Here is a 16842-nt window from a genome sequence, read left to right as displayed (position 1 = left end):
AAAAGATCTTGTTTGAAAGATAATTGTTTTCTTATGTAGTGTGCAAAATTTCAAATTTTTCTATGAAGGGTTGCCAAAATATAAGCAATTAAAAATTGCAAAAATTACCAAAAAAAAATTCTATTTTTTTCTTTTTCTTCATCAAGCATTGCAGGTGCTCTTAGAGAAAAACTACTGGATATGGTAGGCTGAAATTTTAAACTTAAGCCTTTCTCATTATCAGTGAGGTGCTTGAAAAATGGCTGGGTTAATAGGTTAAAGTTCCCCATAGAAGATTCTCCATAGATCTATTTTACTTTTGAGATGAACCTTTATCATAGATGATGCTATTTTATTTTTATTGCTTCATTTGATGCTTGTAAGGATAAAATTGCAATGAAACAAATGATTTTTTATTCAAAATGTTATCCAAAATATAAAAAAAACTCAAATTTATGTGAAGTAAAAGTTTTTATAAGAATTTTACTAAATGACATATTGAAAGTGTTCAGTCAACAGCTGTTGCCAAGCACAAATTGAACTGAACATCATTGTCTTAGGTCTTGATATAATACCACAACTATGAACCAAAAAAAATTGATATCCAAACAAAAACATCTGAAATTTAAAAAATTGTGCCAAGTAAAATATTTTGACAAGTTAGATGACAGTCAACTTTTTTTCTTAGGAGTTTTTCTTTGGTAAAGGTAAGCTTGGTGCTTCAAAGCAATACCTGCAAGATTTTTATTATTGTTTCCTACATTTCACTTTGAAGCACCAAGCTTATCTTTATTCAAGTAAAACTCTTAAGAAAAAGAATTTAACTGTCATCTAAATTGTCATATTATCTTACTTGGCACAATTCTTTTACATCTCAGATGTTTTTGTTTGTTTGTTTTACAGAAAACTAAGTGATTATGTATTTAATTATCATCTCCAGAGTTATAGTATACTTTAAAAAAATGAAAAAGATGATCTAAAATTGATTAAATAATTTCAAGTAATTACAAAGAATGATACATATATCTTATAATTTATCAATAAATAAAAAAAATAATAAATTGTTTCCTTCAATATGGACTTTAGTCATTTTACATTTCTGAACAACTAGTTGCTTTGGCTAGCAATATAGATAAGATAAATGATAACAAAACTTTTAATGTTTTTCAATTAAGAGAGAAATCAGATTTCTCAAATAAAATATAATTTTAACAAAACAAGGAAAGATTATAATCAGTAAAAAAAAAAAAAGAACAACACAAGCATAGGTGTTTAAAATTACTTATTTAATTAAAACAAATAATATAAACTTATCAAGAATTTTAAAAAAGAAATAAATATTTCTTGATTTAATTCAAAATGTACTATCATAAATTCTAGATGATATTAGTAGTTTTGTACAGAAGCATGCACAGAAGCTACAACTACAGATGATCTAACAAAGTTATTAAAATCCTACAATGAACTATTCACTAATGAACTTTCAAAATATGGAATTTAAAGTATTTCTTCAAAAAGAATAATTTAATACTCTGCACTCTTTACAGTTTAAGTTTTAGAAGTTTTTTCATTCTACAACAAATGCATGAATATTTTTGAATGACATGATAACAGTTATAAGGCTGTATTTAGGCACAAGCACATGAGGTGCTAATGACAGTAAATAACTAATGAGCCATGTATTCATAAGTTTCTATTTAAGAATGCTGTTGGTCAGTATGGTTATTAAGTTTATGAAAATGGGAAAAGTGAAGGACTTGATGGAATTTCAAAAAGGGCTGATTGTGGGTGCCTGTCTCACTGGAGCCATGATATATGAACTGTAGAGCTGACTAGTTATTCCAAAGGTGAGATATCCTGAGTGTTCAGTCGGTGAAAAAATAATCCGCAGTCATTCCATTGCAAGACAAACGTTTCAATAGACGTATAACATGAATCCACTAGAGGCTAGAACAGAGGTGGCCAACATTAATTTTTCAATATTAGCTACTTAACTTCCAATAATTGGTCAAATGGATGATTTGCAATACTTCATTTTAAAAAAAAATTCCATTGTAGAGATTTACAACTTTTGTATTCATCTGTTATAAATTTACACTATTTGAAAAACGAAAGACCCCACACTCACTGAAACTCATCTGCTATTCTGCCATGTCACTCTGTTTATGTTGACGCGTGACGCATAGCGCCGCCTGCCTGTCAGCCTTTTTCTTTATTTTATTTATTTATTTATTTTTTGCTTGTATGTTTCTTCGCATTGTAAAATGACATTGCACATGCGTCTAGAACTTCTGTTCAAACAAACCTGACCTGCCGCCCAGGTCAGCGTATTTGTATTTAACATGATTTAATTTTAATATTTCGTTTGGCCCGTGAAAAAATTTTTTTTCCAATTCAGCCTGGGGGCAAAAACTGTTGGCCACTTTCCTGATGAGGGCCTTTAAAAGACAGCCAAAAACATTCGAGCATTAAAGTTACTTGTTCATTTACTGCTGGAATTAGCATTTAGGTGTGAATTTTGTTGGTTTAAAAATTATAAAATATGTAAAAGTTTTATTTTTCAACATAATCAAAACATTATGCATATTAGTCTACTGCTTCTTAATCTGCCTAAGGAAAAAACATTTTCAGTTGTTTAGTAAGCCAAACGTTTACCATTTCTTCAACATTTAAGGACATCAGCTACACATTGTCAATAGAATAAACAACACATTGTCTGATTTCCTGAATGACTTGATTGCTGTTCAATTTGTTCGGTACTTTGAATAATCTGTTGACTATATTTGTTCTGCTACTTCTGGAGTTTTCTATTCATTGATTGATACTTTTCTTCATTTACTTTTCTTCATATTGTGTTAGGATTCTTCCATAAATCTGAGGTGATGATTTTCATCACAAAAATTTATTCAGAATACAACTGTTAATAATGGTGCAGCTGAAAAGTGAATGCAATACAGTTTTACTTGTGACTGTTAGGCTGACATTAAATATAGTCAACTGAAAAAAATTTAAACTTGTTTAACAATCCAGTAGATGGAATTACTTTGCAATCATTTTATATTTGTATATTCTATTTTATTATTATTTCAAAATGGAATTTAAGTTCTATATACAAATTGACTATTTTTTATTTATTCTTTTGCTTTGATAAATGAACATCATTATTTATTGGTAATTTTATTATTTTTAATAAAATGTTTTACTATGAAAATAAATTATTGTATATTTTTATTACATTAATTAACTCTTTACTAAAAACTTATTTAAGATGTTTTAAAATTTTCTATAGTAATATAAAGTAATGTTTTTATTGTTATTATTTTTATAAATCATCTTATTGTGAGATGATTAATTTTTTAACATTTAATTGTAGGGCTCCAGTACTAAAGTTATATTCATTTCTGTATCCAAAAGAAAAAGTTAAGGTAAGAAATTTTAATTTAATAAATTTTTGGTAAATACAAAATCAAGTTGTCATTTGACATATGTTGTTATTGCATTGAAAATTTTTTGATTTATTTATCTCATGAAACAATATGAGATATATTTCACTTAGGCTTTAAAATCTTTACAAATAAAATTAATTTTTAGTGATGAACAATATCAAAATTTCTCCTGATTCTAATACAGTTCCTAATTCCAATTCTTTTAAATACATTGTAAAGTTTACTTTAGTTTAAAAAAATTAACGATTTACATTATGAGCACAGTACATTCATTCATTAATATACATTAAGCTTAAGAATGGAAAACAATCAGAAAATCCAGAATCACTCTTTTGAAAGAAATCTGAAAATTCTTTAGTTAATGTGCATATGCATGCATACATTTATTATGTACAACAAACTAAATTTGTAATCTCATTTTAGATAAGGTTAATATTGCAACACTACCTCAAAGAAATTACTGCTCATTTCCTTTTACTCAAAGAACTATTCTATCACATCATCTAGGGTCATCATCTTTGAAAACTGCTTCATTGGCAGATGCAATGACTGGGAGAGGGAAAAGGTAAATGAGAATATGAACTTCTTTTTTCATTCTTCTTACAATTGACATGTCTTGTGAATGCTTTAATTTCATCATATTTAATACTAAATGAGGTTTGGCAAGTGATGCAATGAGCTGAACAAATATCATCATCATGAGTTAACCAATTTTTCAATTCATTCACTTGAGCTAGGAATGTCTAGACTGACTCATCTTAAAAATCAATTTTCAAAATTAAAAATGTAAACTTAGCACAAACAAGTATTTTTATTAAGAATTGCATGAAATGCATTTCAAAATTTAATATGTATTACGGCATCATCTGTGAATCATAACAAACTTTCATAATTATAATGAGAATGTCATTTTATCATTATAAGTAAACGTATTAAATATTAAAAATAATTTTATATAATATTTTTTCAATCAAAATATAATTTTATTTATACTTTAACTGTTTCACTAACACTTAAATATTTTTGCCAACCACCAGCCTCAATTTGAAACTAGATATTATCATTTAAAGTCGTCTACGTGGACGTTATTTATTAATAGGACCTTGTACTGGTGTATTGGCACAGTAATGAGAGTTAATTCAGTAAAATTTCTTTATTTTATCACCTGTAGTAGCAATATCCGTACACATTTTACGCGTGTTTCGGGCTAGCATGCCCCTCATCAGCAGTATTACCACTATGTACTATAAATAACAATAAAACATATAAGTTACAATAAAATCTAAAATATTCCAAAGAAATAATAAAATACAATTTAAAACCTACTGTGAATACATATCTCAATTCTGAGTATGAATAGATGTTTTTCGTTTTACAATTACAGAGATTGTGTAAATACATATTTCGACTTAAATTGACAATTTCCTTTTCACTATTAAACAATTTGCTGTATAATTAAAGGTAAAACATAATAAACAACCAAAGATAAACTGATAAAATAATACAACACAACTTGTAAGAAAGAAACTTACATTAAGGTTTTACGTTTCGCCATTCCACAGTGTAATAACAGAGTTGCTTAATCATTCTTATTTATAACGTCACCTAGTATAGTGTTCCATGATTGGTGGATTATTCTACCCAAATTATTATTAATTCTATTCCTTTCTTTTATTATATATAAATGTTCATATAATTGCCTTTTGTAATTGTTTGATTCTTTTCTCTTTATTTTTATACTATTTTTGTCAATTTGGCATCCATAATTATTACAGTGTTCTGCGACTGCAGAATTTGCATAATTGCCCCTTATTGCTCTTATATGTTCTTTTATTCTTGTATTTAATTTTCTTTTGGTTTCACCTATATATGTTTTAACCGGATTACAACTGCAATTAAATGAATAAATAACTTCTTTTTCATCCATTATATCTAATTTTTTGTCAGACCTATGATATAAATGTTTTTTAAATAAATCGTTTTTATCTGGTATCAAATTCACTTTTCCTTTAAGTATATTTTTTACTCTTTCAAATAATTAAGGTACATATGTCATCTTGACGCATTTTTTATCTTTATCAAAATTTCTATTTTTGTTATTATTACTATTAATCCAATTTAACCATTTTTCTAAGATTTTTTGGGGGTAGCTATTTAGTAGGAACATTTTTAATACTTGTTTTATTTCTGTTTCCTGATTTTCTAATTTACTTGTTCTGTTTTTAATTTTATCTATATACATTTTAAATATATTAAATTTCATATTCTGAGGGACATTAGATTTGTAATTTAATACTTTTGGTATTTGCATTGGCTTTAATAAATAACGTCCACGTAGACGACTTTAAATGATAATAAATTGTAAGGACAGTAAGGCTTTTCTAATTGAAACTAGATAGTTCAATCACTGTTAACTCGCTTATAATTAAAACTTTAAAAAATTTTGAAAAGCAGGGAAATTTATGAAATAAGATTAATGAAATTACTAAAAAATTAAAATAAATTTAAATTTGATTATCTTTTACATGAAACAATACTAAAACAATTTCTATAGTTATATTGCAAAAAAAGCATTGCAATTAATTAAAAAGAATTGTAATTAAGGGTTTAAAAAAGGCAGGCAAAATTAAATAAATAAAAATTATTAAAAATAATAAAATAATAATCATCATCATAATCTTTATTCTTAATAAGGAAACCTTATTACAAGGGGGGATCATTTTAGGTCTAAATCATTAAATATTAACATCAAGCCAGTTACAGTAGTATTAACAAGTAAACAATAAAAATAATTAATCAATTCGTATGACAATGTTTTAATACATTAACAATTTGAGTAAAAAAATTGACAATTTTATACATATTTGTTTTTGATAAATTACCTAAAATGGCTTGATAGTTTGATTCTTTACTTATAAAAATTATTTCTAAAGTTTGAAATTTTTGTTGATAGTCTTTTAAAGTCGTACAGTCTCTGAGTAAGTGAATTGCAGAGAAATCATTGGAGCTACACCAATAACAGGCTCTTGAAAAATCAATATATGTATTATTTATTATTAATGAGTATTGGTTAAGTCTTAGCTGAATTAAAATACGTTTAATATTTATAGTTGAATTCATTGTAATAATAGTCGATTGTGTGGGAAAATTCAAAATATGCAGATACCAAGGTCGATACGTTGAGTTCAGAACTGCATTTTGGCGTCAATTAACGAATGTGAAAAAGCTGAATCCATTATCAGAGTATAAGCTTGACTCCAGTTATCCATCAAATTATCAAATAATATACTCGATACTTTAAATGTTTGTAAAACTTTGTTGAACTTATAGCAGCATGTTGATTTATTAACATTATCATTTTTCAATTGAGTATTCATAACATAATATAAGAATTTAACATTATCATCATTTGTGTTTAGTAGACAATAATAAAATTTAATTAATCTTTTCATAAAAAATGGGAATAGTTGATATCTGTTAGTTTCTGATCGAATAGCATAGCCTGGAACTGTGCATTCGAGTTTAAATAATTTGTGTAAAAATATAATATGATATTTTTCCAAAATTATAAAATAGATCTATGGCCCAAATCGGACTGGCATAAAAAATGGCTGGCATAATAATTGAGTTAAACATTCTCATAGACCTGGAGTATTTTGACCACCTGAATTTGATTACAGGTCCCTGGAATTGTAGGCTGATGCCTTAACCATCTCAGCCATTATATTTTTTAGTTTATAAATTGACTATTTTAATGGTCATAAAAAGTTCTGATCATAGTCTGCATTGAATAATAATTTCATTATATAGTGTGATTGTAAAGTCACTCTGCAGCAGACTATGTCCCTGTAGCCTGTGACTTCATTATTTCATTTCTGGAAGCTCCTTCTGTTTCCCCACCTACTGTAGAGTGACTTTATAATTGTACTGTATATAACAAAATATATTATATACATTAAAAATTACTATTTTTCAAAATATCTATTTTGCATTTTAAGGTTTCACTAAAATTAATTAAAATATAATATAAATATTTTTTTATCTTACAAATTTATGTATTTTTTTTAATTAATTAGATTGAAATAAGCATGAATGACAAAACTGAAAATTATGATGTTGAATTATTTAAAAATATTGATATTGAAGAAAATAAATCCACAGTACAAATTGAAAAGAAAAATAATGTTAAGACTGGAACAAACACTTATCGCTTGGAAGATCTGGCTTACACTAGAAGTGGTGATAAGGGAGATACTGCAAATATTGGTAAATAAAGTATTTTAAATTACAACTCATAATTTATACAGAGAATAAATTCATCTATATCTCTATATTTGTATTCATCTATATCTTTATTTTTTATTTATATATATATTGACTGTTTAAAAAATTCTTTTAAAATTAAAAACATTGAATTAATAAACTGTAATATACAGTCAAACCTGTTTTTGTGCGGTCTTTTTCTGTGCGATTTGTTTTGTGCAATTTTTTTTTTGTGTGGTATATGAAAATTTCAATCAAATTAGAATATAATTGACTCCTGTAAAATTTTTAAAAACTCTATTGGTTGTTTTCTATGACATCAGCAGGTTTTTTCATTTTTTATTCAGTAAAATTTTTTCTCATACGTTTATTTCGGTCCCCTCTTATTTTAATAGCATAAAAACCATAAATACACTCAAACCTGTTTTTGTGCGGTCTTTTTTGTGCGATTTTTTTTATTTTTGCAATTTGTTTTGTGTGATTTTTTTGTGTGCGGTATATGAATTTCAATCAAATTGGTATACTGCACAAAAATAATTGCACAAAACACATTGCACATATAAAAAATCGCAAAAAAAAGACCGCACAAAAACAGGTTTGAGTGTATTATGTTATATTTGAACAGATGTGGTAAGTTAGCTCCCCTCCAGCTTTAGACTGCAGGTGTGAAATTTCACGCCTTGTTAAATGAAATAACACTTCCTGCAGCTATATTTATCAAATAAAATCATTATTTAACAATTATTTTTAACTTTTTAATGTTAGATTCGTATTTAAGTGGAAATAATTAATTAATATAAAAATTAAAATTCTTAGAGGATTTTTTCCCCCATTAGGTGTTGCAGAAAAAGGCCCAAGGAGTTAAAAAAGCAATTCCTAGTTATTTCGTACGGTTTCGAGTTATTTTCTACGTGAGACTTTTTTTATGTGGTCCCTATTCACCGCATAAAAAAAATATTTTTTTAATTGTGTTGCAAAAACTATTTTTTATAGCCACTCATGAAGTTTTGTGCGATTTTTTTTAATGCATTTTCTTTTATGTGGTCCCTATCCCCCCGCATAAAAACAGGTTTGACTGTACTATAATCATCATTTACTCTGCAGCTTGTGAATAATAATTCACAAGTGTGTATTTGTTTTGCCTTTCCATAAATGACATTGTATTACAAAGACATTCTACAGATAAAATACCTGTAAAACTCTTTTCTAAAAAACTTGTATAAATATTTTATTTGATATTTTGATATTTATTTTTAAGTTTTAATAATTAAATAAATGAAAATGTAAATAAGTATATTTACAAATATATCATATTTTGTATGTTTAAATTATGCTGATGGAAATTGACATTAGTCTTTTGATTTTATATCTAGTCTTAATTGCTAAATCATTTAACTGTCCAAAGAATAATTACAACCGGCCAAGGGTTTATTTTTTTCTAAAAGTATTTCATTTCTATCAAACAAACTTTCAAAAATTTATTTCATTTCATCCAAATTACAAATTGCTAAAAATATTTATTTTCCATCAAAGAAGAAAGATGCCACTTTGTATTAAAAGTGATAATGAAGAATAATGAATAAATGAATGTCATTCTAAAATTGATTTAAAGTGAAATTGAACCAAATTATGAAAGTAATGTCAGTGAATTATAACATAATACTGTACAGTCATAAACGATGATGAAAACAATTACAAAAATAAAGGCAAATGATCTGCTGAATTATTGGGCTATTTTCAGGCAACTTTAATAATTAGTTACTAATTAGACTAGAGGTAGGTCTTAAGTTTGATGTTATTGTATACAATTAAACAAATATTTTTTCAAGTTAAAAATTCAATAAATTAATGTTTCAATAATATTTAAATGAAAGTTTTTAAATGTTTAATCTCATTACATAGTTTAATAAGTTTTAAAACAAAAATTTCTGTATCATTATTTGAATATTATAAAATGAAACAGTTAAGAGATTAATAATTCAATTGTTTTAAATTTGTTTATTTAAATTTACTTCAATTTACTTCAATAATTAATTAATTTTTCTAAATTAATATATTTTATTATCTAACTACTGTATACTGTATTTATCAATAACATATTCTAATTATTATTTTTCATAGGTGTGATTGCACGTCATCCTTCATTTGTTCCGTATCTTGAACATTATTTAAGTGAAGCTGCTGTAGCAGATTATTTTGTTCATTTATTTGAAAACTCTGAGTCAGCACATCATAATGTTAAAAGGTAAATACAGGTAGGCCTCCTACAACGCGATACCTTTACAACGCGTTTTCGCTCCAACGCGGTTGGAAAAATGCGGAAATTTTCTTACAACATGGTTTAGGGTATTTAGAAACGAATTATCTTTCACATAACAGAAAAATTGCAACGGATCACATAAGTGCAGTGGAACTTGATGGAACAAGCTTAGATCTTGAAATAAGGCCAGTCAAACATTCTCGAACAACTATAATAAGTGACGATGAGGACTGAATTTGAGCATAACATTGTTTCTTTTTGATTTTGACTTGAAATCATAATCTTTTTAGTTTTTATATGATGTTGAATTTTATTTAAGCTTTTTATGTACTTAAATTTAAAAAATGATGAAAATGTTACACCATAAAAGGCAGTTTTTCTCTTTTTAGAACTAAATTCCAGTTTTTGTATTAAGTTGGTGTCTCCTATAACGCGATTTCCCACAACGCGGTATTTTCAAGGAAGATATCTACCACGTTGTAGGAGGCCTACCTGTAATTTGTTAATGCCTAAATTTTTATAAAAGATTATACAGGGACAAGAAAATGGCATCTTAATAAGTAAGCACTTTCTCAACATTATACTAAACATTAAATGTATTTTTGAGTTTGTCTCACTGTACTTAAACACGATACATGTAGTGAATCAGTTTTCATTTTTACAAAATGTATGTCATTTAACAGAAGTATTGAGAACTTAGTCATATAGAGCATTGTTGCTAGAATAGATAGTTGGTAGCACCATTTATATGTTTTGTTTCTAGTTGTAAGATGTACAGTACTTGGAATGAGATACCATTACGTTTCTAACGTAATAGGAATTTTATTAGGAATTTTAATATCATTATACATCATTATCATTAGATATCATTTAACATCATTTACATCATTATACATATACATCATTAGATATCATTTAACATCACCAGAACTATTAATATTATTTATATTATACTTTTTGAAATTTTTAAGTTTCTTTCAAGATTTTCTTAGAATCTTTCTTTTCTCACTTTATATGCTCAAGACTTGCTTTCTTTGTTTTTTCGAATCTTACTCATAACTGAATATTTCTAAACTTTCTTATAAGTGCTCTCATTCAACACTTGGTGTTAAAATTCTTTTTATCTTATTGACTTGTCAATTCTGGTGGAACGTAGAAACAGAATATTTCAAGATGTATGCACTTCAAATTCTTTATTTGGAAAGAGAAAATTTGAAGAAAGAGGGAAATAGTAATTGATTATTAAATTTATGGGAAAAGTAATAAAAATGGATATAATTTATTTACATATCTAAGTAGTATAAAATATCTTGATAATTTGGAAATTCAATATTGTTTCAATCTTTAAGCTTAAAATGTAAACAATGTTGGAATTAGTATAAAAACAACTTGGTTATTAATTTGAGTAAGAATTCTTAACTGACAAATTTTTATTTATAAATATTAAAAATTATGTAATTTTAAAGTAATGAATATATTATTAGTAGTTTGTGAATTTTTAATCCTCCCATTGAATTTCCCATCGATATTTTCAATATAGAGATCATCTAAAGATTTTGTTCCACTAAAGATTTAATTTGTTCAATTTATTTCTTCACTACATTTGAAAACCATTTTTTATCTATCTTCAGTACTTATTACACTAAATACAATGTGATTTCTTAAAATTGTTTAAATTTTAATGAATATTTAATGAGATAATTAGTTTAAATTTAAGGAAGAGTAAAAAGAGAATCAAAATTTTCTTTGAGATATTTTTAAATTTTAAAACAGTCTATTTCATTTCTTTCTACAGTACAGTAGACCCCCTATAACATGGGTTCATATAAGACAGATTTGTATAACACGGCAGAAAAATTGCGATCGTGTTCGTATAACACGCTAAAAGAGGCTCGTATAACACGCTAAAAGAGGCTCGTATAACACAGTCAAAGAATGAGACAGATTGTCATGGCTAACTCGTGTCTCGGCAGGATTGGTCGAATCTGGACCAATAGTGGACATTGTACAAACTGTTGAGTTTAAACGAGCAGTGGACCTACTAAAAAACATTTATTATTCAACAGCCATAAAAATTATATTTCTATTAATCATGTCTCCAAAGTTCAGTGAATTTTTCACAGAAAGAATAACTTATCAGGAAATGTGTCTGCCGTTCGATGAGCCGCTTTATGACGAAAACAAGCTTAAGCAATGGCATCTTCAAACAGTGCGCACTCGGTAAATATTCCTACAATTTTTTGTTTATAGCATAGTTTATATGCATTATTCCCAAAAAATTATACGTGTTTTGAAAATGTTTGAGTCAAATTAGTCTAGAATCAATTAATTTTATGGAAGAAAACCTTTCAAACAGCCGTACCCCCTAAACTGCACAAGTACCAGGCTGTGAATGGCTCATGTATTTGTAAAATCTAAGTGACTTGTACAACACGGAATTCATATAACACAGAACGTATTATAGGGGGGTCTACTGTAATTACACTTATAACTTTATATATTTCTAAATCAACATAGGAATAGTTTAAAAAATTTAATCAAAAGTGTTATTATTATTTTAAAATAATTTTCCAACCAAATTCAAAATATATAAGAAATTTTTCAGTCAAACATTTGTGTTAATAATAATAAATTTGTAATATATTTTTCAATTTATATTCAGTTTTATCAGTTTGCACAAAAAATTTGAGGTTTATTGAGAGATGGTTTATAAAATAACACTTATTCTCACAAATTCTTTCTCTTCAAACTTAAAATTTTATGTTAATATTTTATTTTTAACTTATTGTATTATTTATTTTCACACAAACGTTTAAACCAAATATAAAGATGGATCATTTTGTTTTTCTTTTCTTTTATTAATGTTTCAAATAGAAATACCCAATAATTATGTAAATATAAAATATTCTGTATGTTATATCACTTATATGTATATAGGCTGTGTCATAAATTAAAATTTTGTTCCTGAAAATGTAGTTTTGAACTAAATAATATCATACCAAAATGGCCTACAAAAAAACATGTGGCATTTCATAATTATAATAGAAAATTTAAAAATGGGATGTTATAAAGTAAAGCATCTACTGAATTTGCTATAATTCCTAAGCTTGAAATTTCATTATTTAGCAATATTTTTATTTATAAATATTGTAGATACTATTACTGTTTATCAAAATACATTATTTAATATTAATGATATATTTAATTTTATAGATACTATTTGCCAGGAATAAATGCCTTTAATTTTGTGCTGAACAGAGCATTAGGTGGTGGTGGTGTTGCATCTCTAAGAAGTGATCCACAGGTACAATTTGCATATTAAATAGAAAAATGAAAATAATATGCTCAAAGTGTACTATTACTATTAGTTTTATATCTATAATGAAATAAAAAATTTAAAATTTTGCTTAAATACATTTTCCTATTTCAAATTATATATACATTTTGGAAAATTAAAAAAATCAAGAAAATATTTCCATCATGTTTGGTCTATTACAATAATTCAATTCAGTATCAATATATATTTTCATTTACATGTAGGTAATTATGATTTTACAACTTCTGAATTCTAAGGAATATCTAATTGAGCTGAAATTTGAAAAATTGTAGACATAAATTCCCACTGTTGTCCATCTGTTCATTCATCTGTTTGTCTTTCCTTAATCTTGAGAACAGTATTAGATAAATGAAATTCAAGAGCAGATATGGAGGCCCTGATTAACTATATATGAACTTCTGATGCAAACTGGAAGTTACATTATTTCAATTCAAAAGGTTTTCCCTGAAAAGTGTTAGATGGATGACTGGCATGACTCTATTGTTAGTAGGAAAGTATGATATATGGGAGCAAGATATTATTAATTTGAGGTGAAGACTGGCATCAGATAGGAGTTTGACATAAAACTTCCAAATTAGGATGGAATCAATCTTGATCGTGTGTATCATAAAAAGGATATCCCAAAATTGATGCATTGTAATAGTGCCTGATTGCAATCTCAAATAGACAAGAATTCCTACATCAATGTGAATTGAGACTGCTAAGAAAATTAGTCTGAAATATACAAATAGTGATTTGGAACATTAATTTCCTAACTAGGACATCAAAAATGATAGAAGTCTTCCACTGAAGATGGAGAAATGATAGATGGCCATTAAAGGAATCATTGAAAAGCCAGCCATGAATGCAATTTCAGATGTTCATGGCTGGCTCTTCCCATTTAGATCTAGATTCCAGGACCCAGATGGATTAACAGGGACACTCTTAGTACTCAAAAGTGTGGATATGAGAAAGTATATCAGGCCAATACACAAGATTTTAAAAAAATATTATTTTCATAAATATCATTTTTTTCATTATGTAGTTAATTAATTTTTACAGTATGCTTATATAGAGTAACAAAATACACTAGACTAAGGAGAAAATGATTATATACAAAAAAAATGCGAGTCATGTGCAATATACTATTTAATTTTTTATTTCTTCTCAAATAGGAAGGGTTAAACTCTAAAACTAGTGTGCATATCCTAGGACTATGTAGTAGTTATGAACTGGGAGATAAAAATGAAATAAGAGAAAAAGTACACTGGAACTGCCTATAGCTAATGACTTTATTATGAACACTTTCTTTCAAAAAAGAAAATGTATATTGAATATGTAAAAAAATGATTCTTATTCAATATATAGAAAAATTATTTACAAATAAAAATAAAGGATTGAAAGAACTGTAAGGCCTATTAAAAAATACTTTGAGAATATTTAACACAACACAACAATAGCAGTAATGATCAGCAATAACATTATTGCTGATCATTACTGCTGATCATTACTGTTATTAAATCAGAAATCTAAGGAAAAATAGAAGCTCATAGGAAGTCAAAATGTTGGAACATAATAGGTGAAAAATAAAGGTAATTCCATTCCCAGACACTATCAACATTCTCTTCTCATTTCAAACTATTTTCTTTCTCAGTCAAATTCTTTTGAAATTATCTTTATTTTTCTCTTATCACCATGTAAAAATAGTTTCACTAGTCTTTAATAGTGTCAAGTACTTGGAGATTTGAAAGACTGCTGAAAGCATCAGTGGGCAACAGTGGAAGAAGATATGGAGATATGTATGGTAACAGCAGAGAAAGCCCAAACCATAAATCAGTACACAAAATCAAGACTCAGAGATATTTAAAAATGAGGAAAAGTCAGGAAAAAGACAAAGATGGAAATAATGTAGTTTTTTTTTTATTTTCAATTTTATCTCAGTAAATATATTTTTTTATTCAAATAATTTTTTCTTTACAGATTATAGTTAATCTTACAACATAAAGAATATCAAATTGAAGCTACTTATTTTTTGTTCAAAATTTTTATTACAAGAAATTGTTTATCTATATCATTTTCTATAATATTTATCAGATCGTCAATAATTTTTTTAAAAAGATAAGAGATATGAATATTAAAACTGTAACAAATTAAGTTTATAATTATAAATTATAATCACTATTAATCATTTTTTTTTTATCATTAAAGTATTTTAATATATGAACCATTTATTTTGAAAGTGATGCAAGTCCATTTTTGGAAAAAATTGAGAAATTACATAATTTATAAATAAAAAGTTTACACACTTAGTATTTTAAAATAACCATACACTTTGATTAATTAAAATTTTGCCAGTAAATGACATTGCATAACCATTGATTATGAAATTAGTGAAATTAGAAGTTTATTTTCCACAGTCTAATTAAGCACTTCTGGACTGTCCATAAATTATGTTTGCATTTTTCTTCAAATCTTTACTCCCCCTCTTGTCCCAGTTTCTGTAACCCCTTCCCCTCTTCAGATGTCCAACATAACTCGCCCCCATTAAGATCTTCATCACTTTATGAATGATAGATCCATAAGTAGAAATGAAACATACAAGAAACTTTGAAATAAATATAATAAAATGCATAAACTATAAAATTTAAAGAAATAAATGAATGTCCACTAATGCTCAACCCTTCCCCTCATCCAACTTGTCTTAATGACTTTTACAGTTTAATAATTATGAAAGTTCACTTACAACCCAGAAAGAATGTATTGGTTTAGTTAAATTCATATAGAAGTTTTTATGTAATCAACTTACATGTTTTTAAAGTCATAGAAACATTGCCACAATTTATTTATATTTTTGAATTGATTAAAATGCAAACTTTTAAATATTTCAAAAGAAGAAAAAGTGGACTTAAACCACTTTTAAAATAAACGGTCATTTAATAATGGTAGTTTCTATAAATATTTTGATATGCTATTGATTTTTAAGAATGTTACAAGAGAGAATTTTTTTTCAGGGAAAAGCATTGGGCCAAATACTTCTGGATTTTGAATTTCAGAATATGCCAAGTATTGAAGAGATTAATAATAAATAAAAATGAGTTAGGATAACTAATAAAATATAAGTACAAATAGTGCCAAATAATTAAAAAGTAAATTTTTTGTCAAACTGATTATACATTATGCTAATTTCATAAAATGAAATGTTCCATTTTGAAACAAATACAAATATTACATTTGTAAAAAAACATCTATGTAATTTTTGAAATATTCTATTTTTATAAATTTTATATCATGAATTATAATCATGTTGTTTGATATCTGACTATTTTTGTACTAATAAATATATTTTATATATTTTTATTTTGACTTTTAAATTATTTTAATAAGAAAAATGTATTCATATCAGTTATTATTAAATCTAAAGTGCAATACAGATATTATTTAATTTTTTTAAGTTAATTAAATTATTTCATAAATTAGGAATGAACTAACTTTTTCCTCAAAAAATACAAAACTTTCCTCTTACAACAATAAAAAAAAGAACTTTTTTTACAATTTTGTCCTTTTTTTGTACTATATCA

General features: G+C 26.2%; 1 protein-coding gene across 2 annotated transcripts in view; it reads left to right on the top strand.

Annotated features, from left to right (window-relative positions):
- The window catches only part of LOC136988719 (uncharacterized), an 86801-nt gene extending 70180 nt beyond the window's left edge, over positions 1-16621 (top strand). For both annotated transcript variants that reach the window (XM_067286673.1, XM_067286674.1), the window contains exons 14-18: positions 3353-3404; positions 7502-7691; positions 9810-9933; positions 13162-13252; positions 16276-16621. In XM_067286673.1, coding sequence (XP_067142774.1) covers positions 3353-3404; positions 7502-7691; positions 9810-9933; positions 13162-13252; positions 16276-16353 — 535 coding nt within the window. In that variant the 3' untranslated portion in view covers positions 16354-16621. The remainder of the gene's footprint in view (positions 1-3352; positions 3405-7501; positions 7692-9809; positions 9934-13161; positions 13253-16275) is intronic.
- The last annotated feature ends 221 nt before the right edge of the window (positions 16622-16842 follow it).

The sequence above is a fragment of the Centruroides vittatus genome, unplaced genomic scaffold (assembly GCF_030686945.1).
Source record: "Centruroides vittatus isolate TY-2023 unplaced genomic scaffold, ASM3068694v2 scaffold_386, whole genome shotgun sequence".
Lineage (NCBI taxonomy): Eukaryota > Metazoa > Arthropoda > Arachnida > Scorpiones > Buthidae > Centruroides > Centruroides vittatus.
The sequence above is the reverse complement of the archived record's forward strand: the minus strand, read 5'-3'. Positions and strand labels throughout refer to the sequence as shown.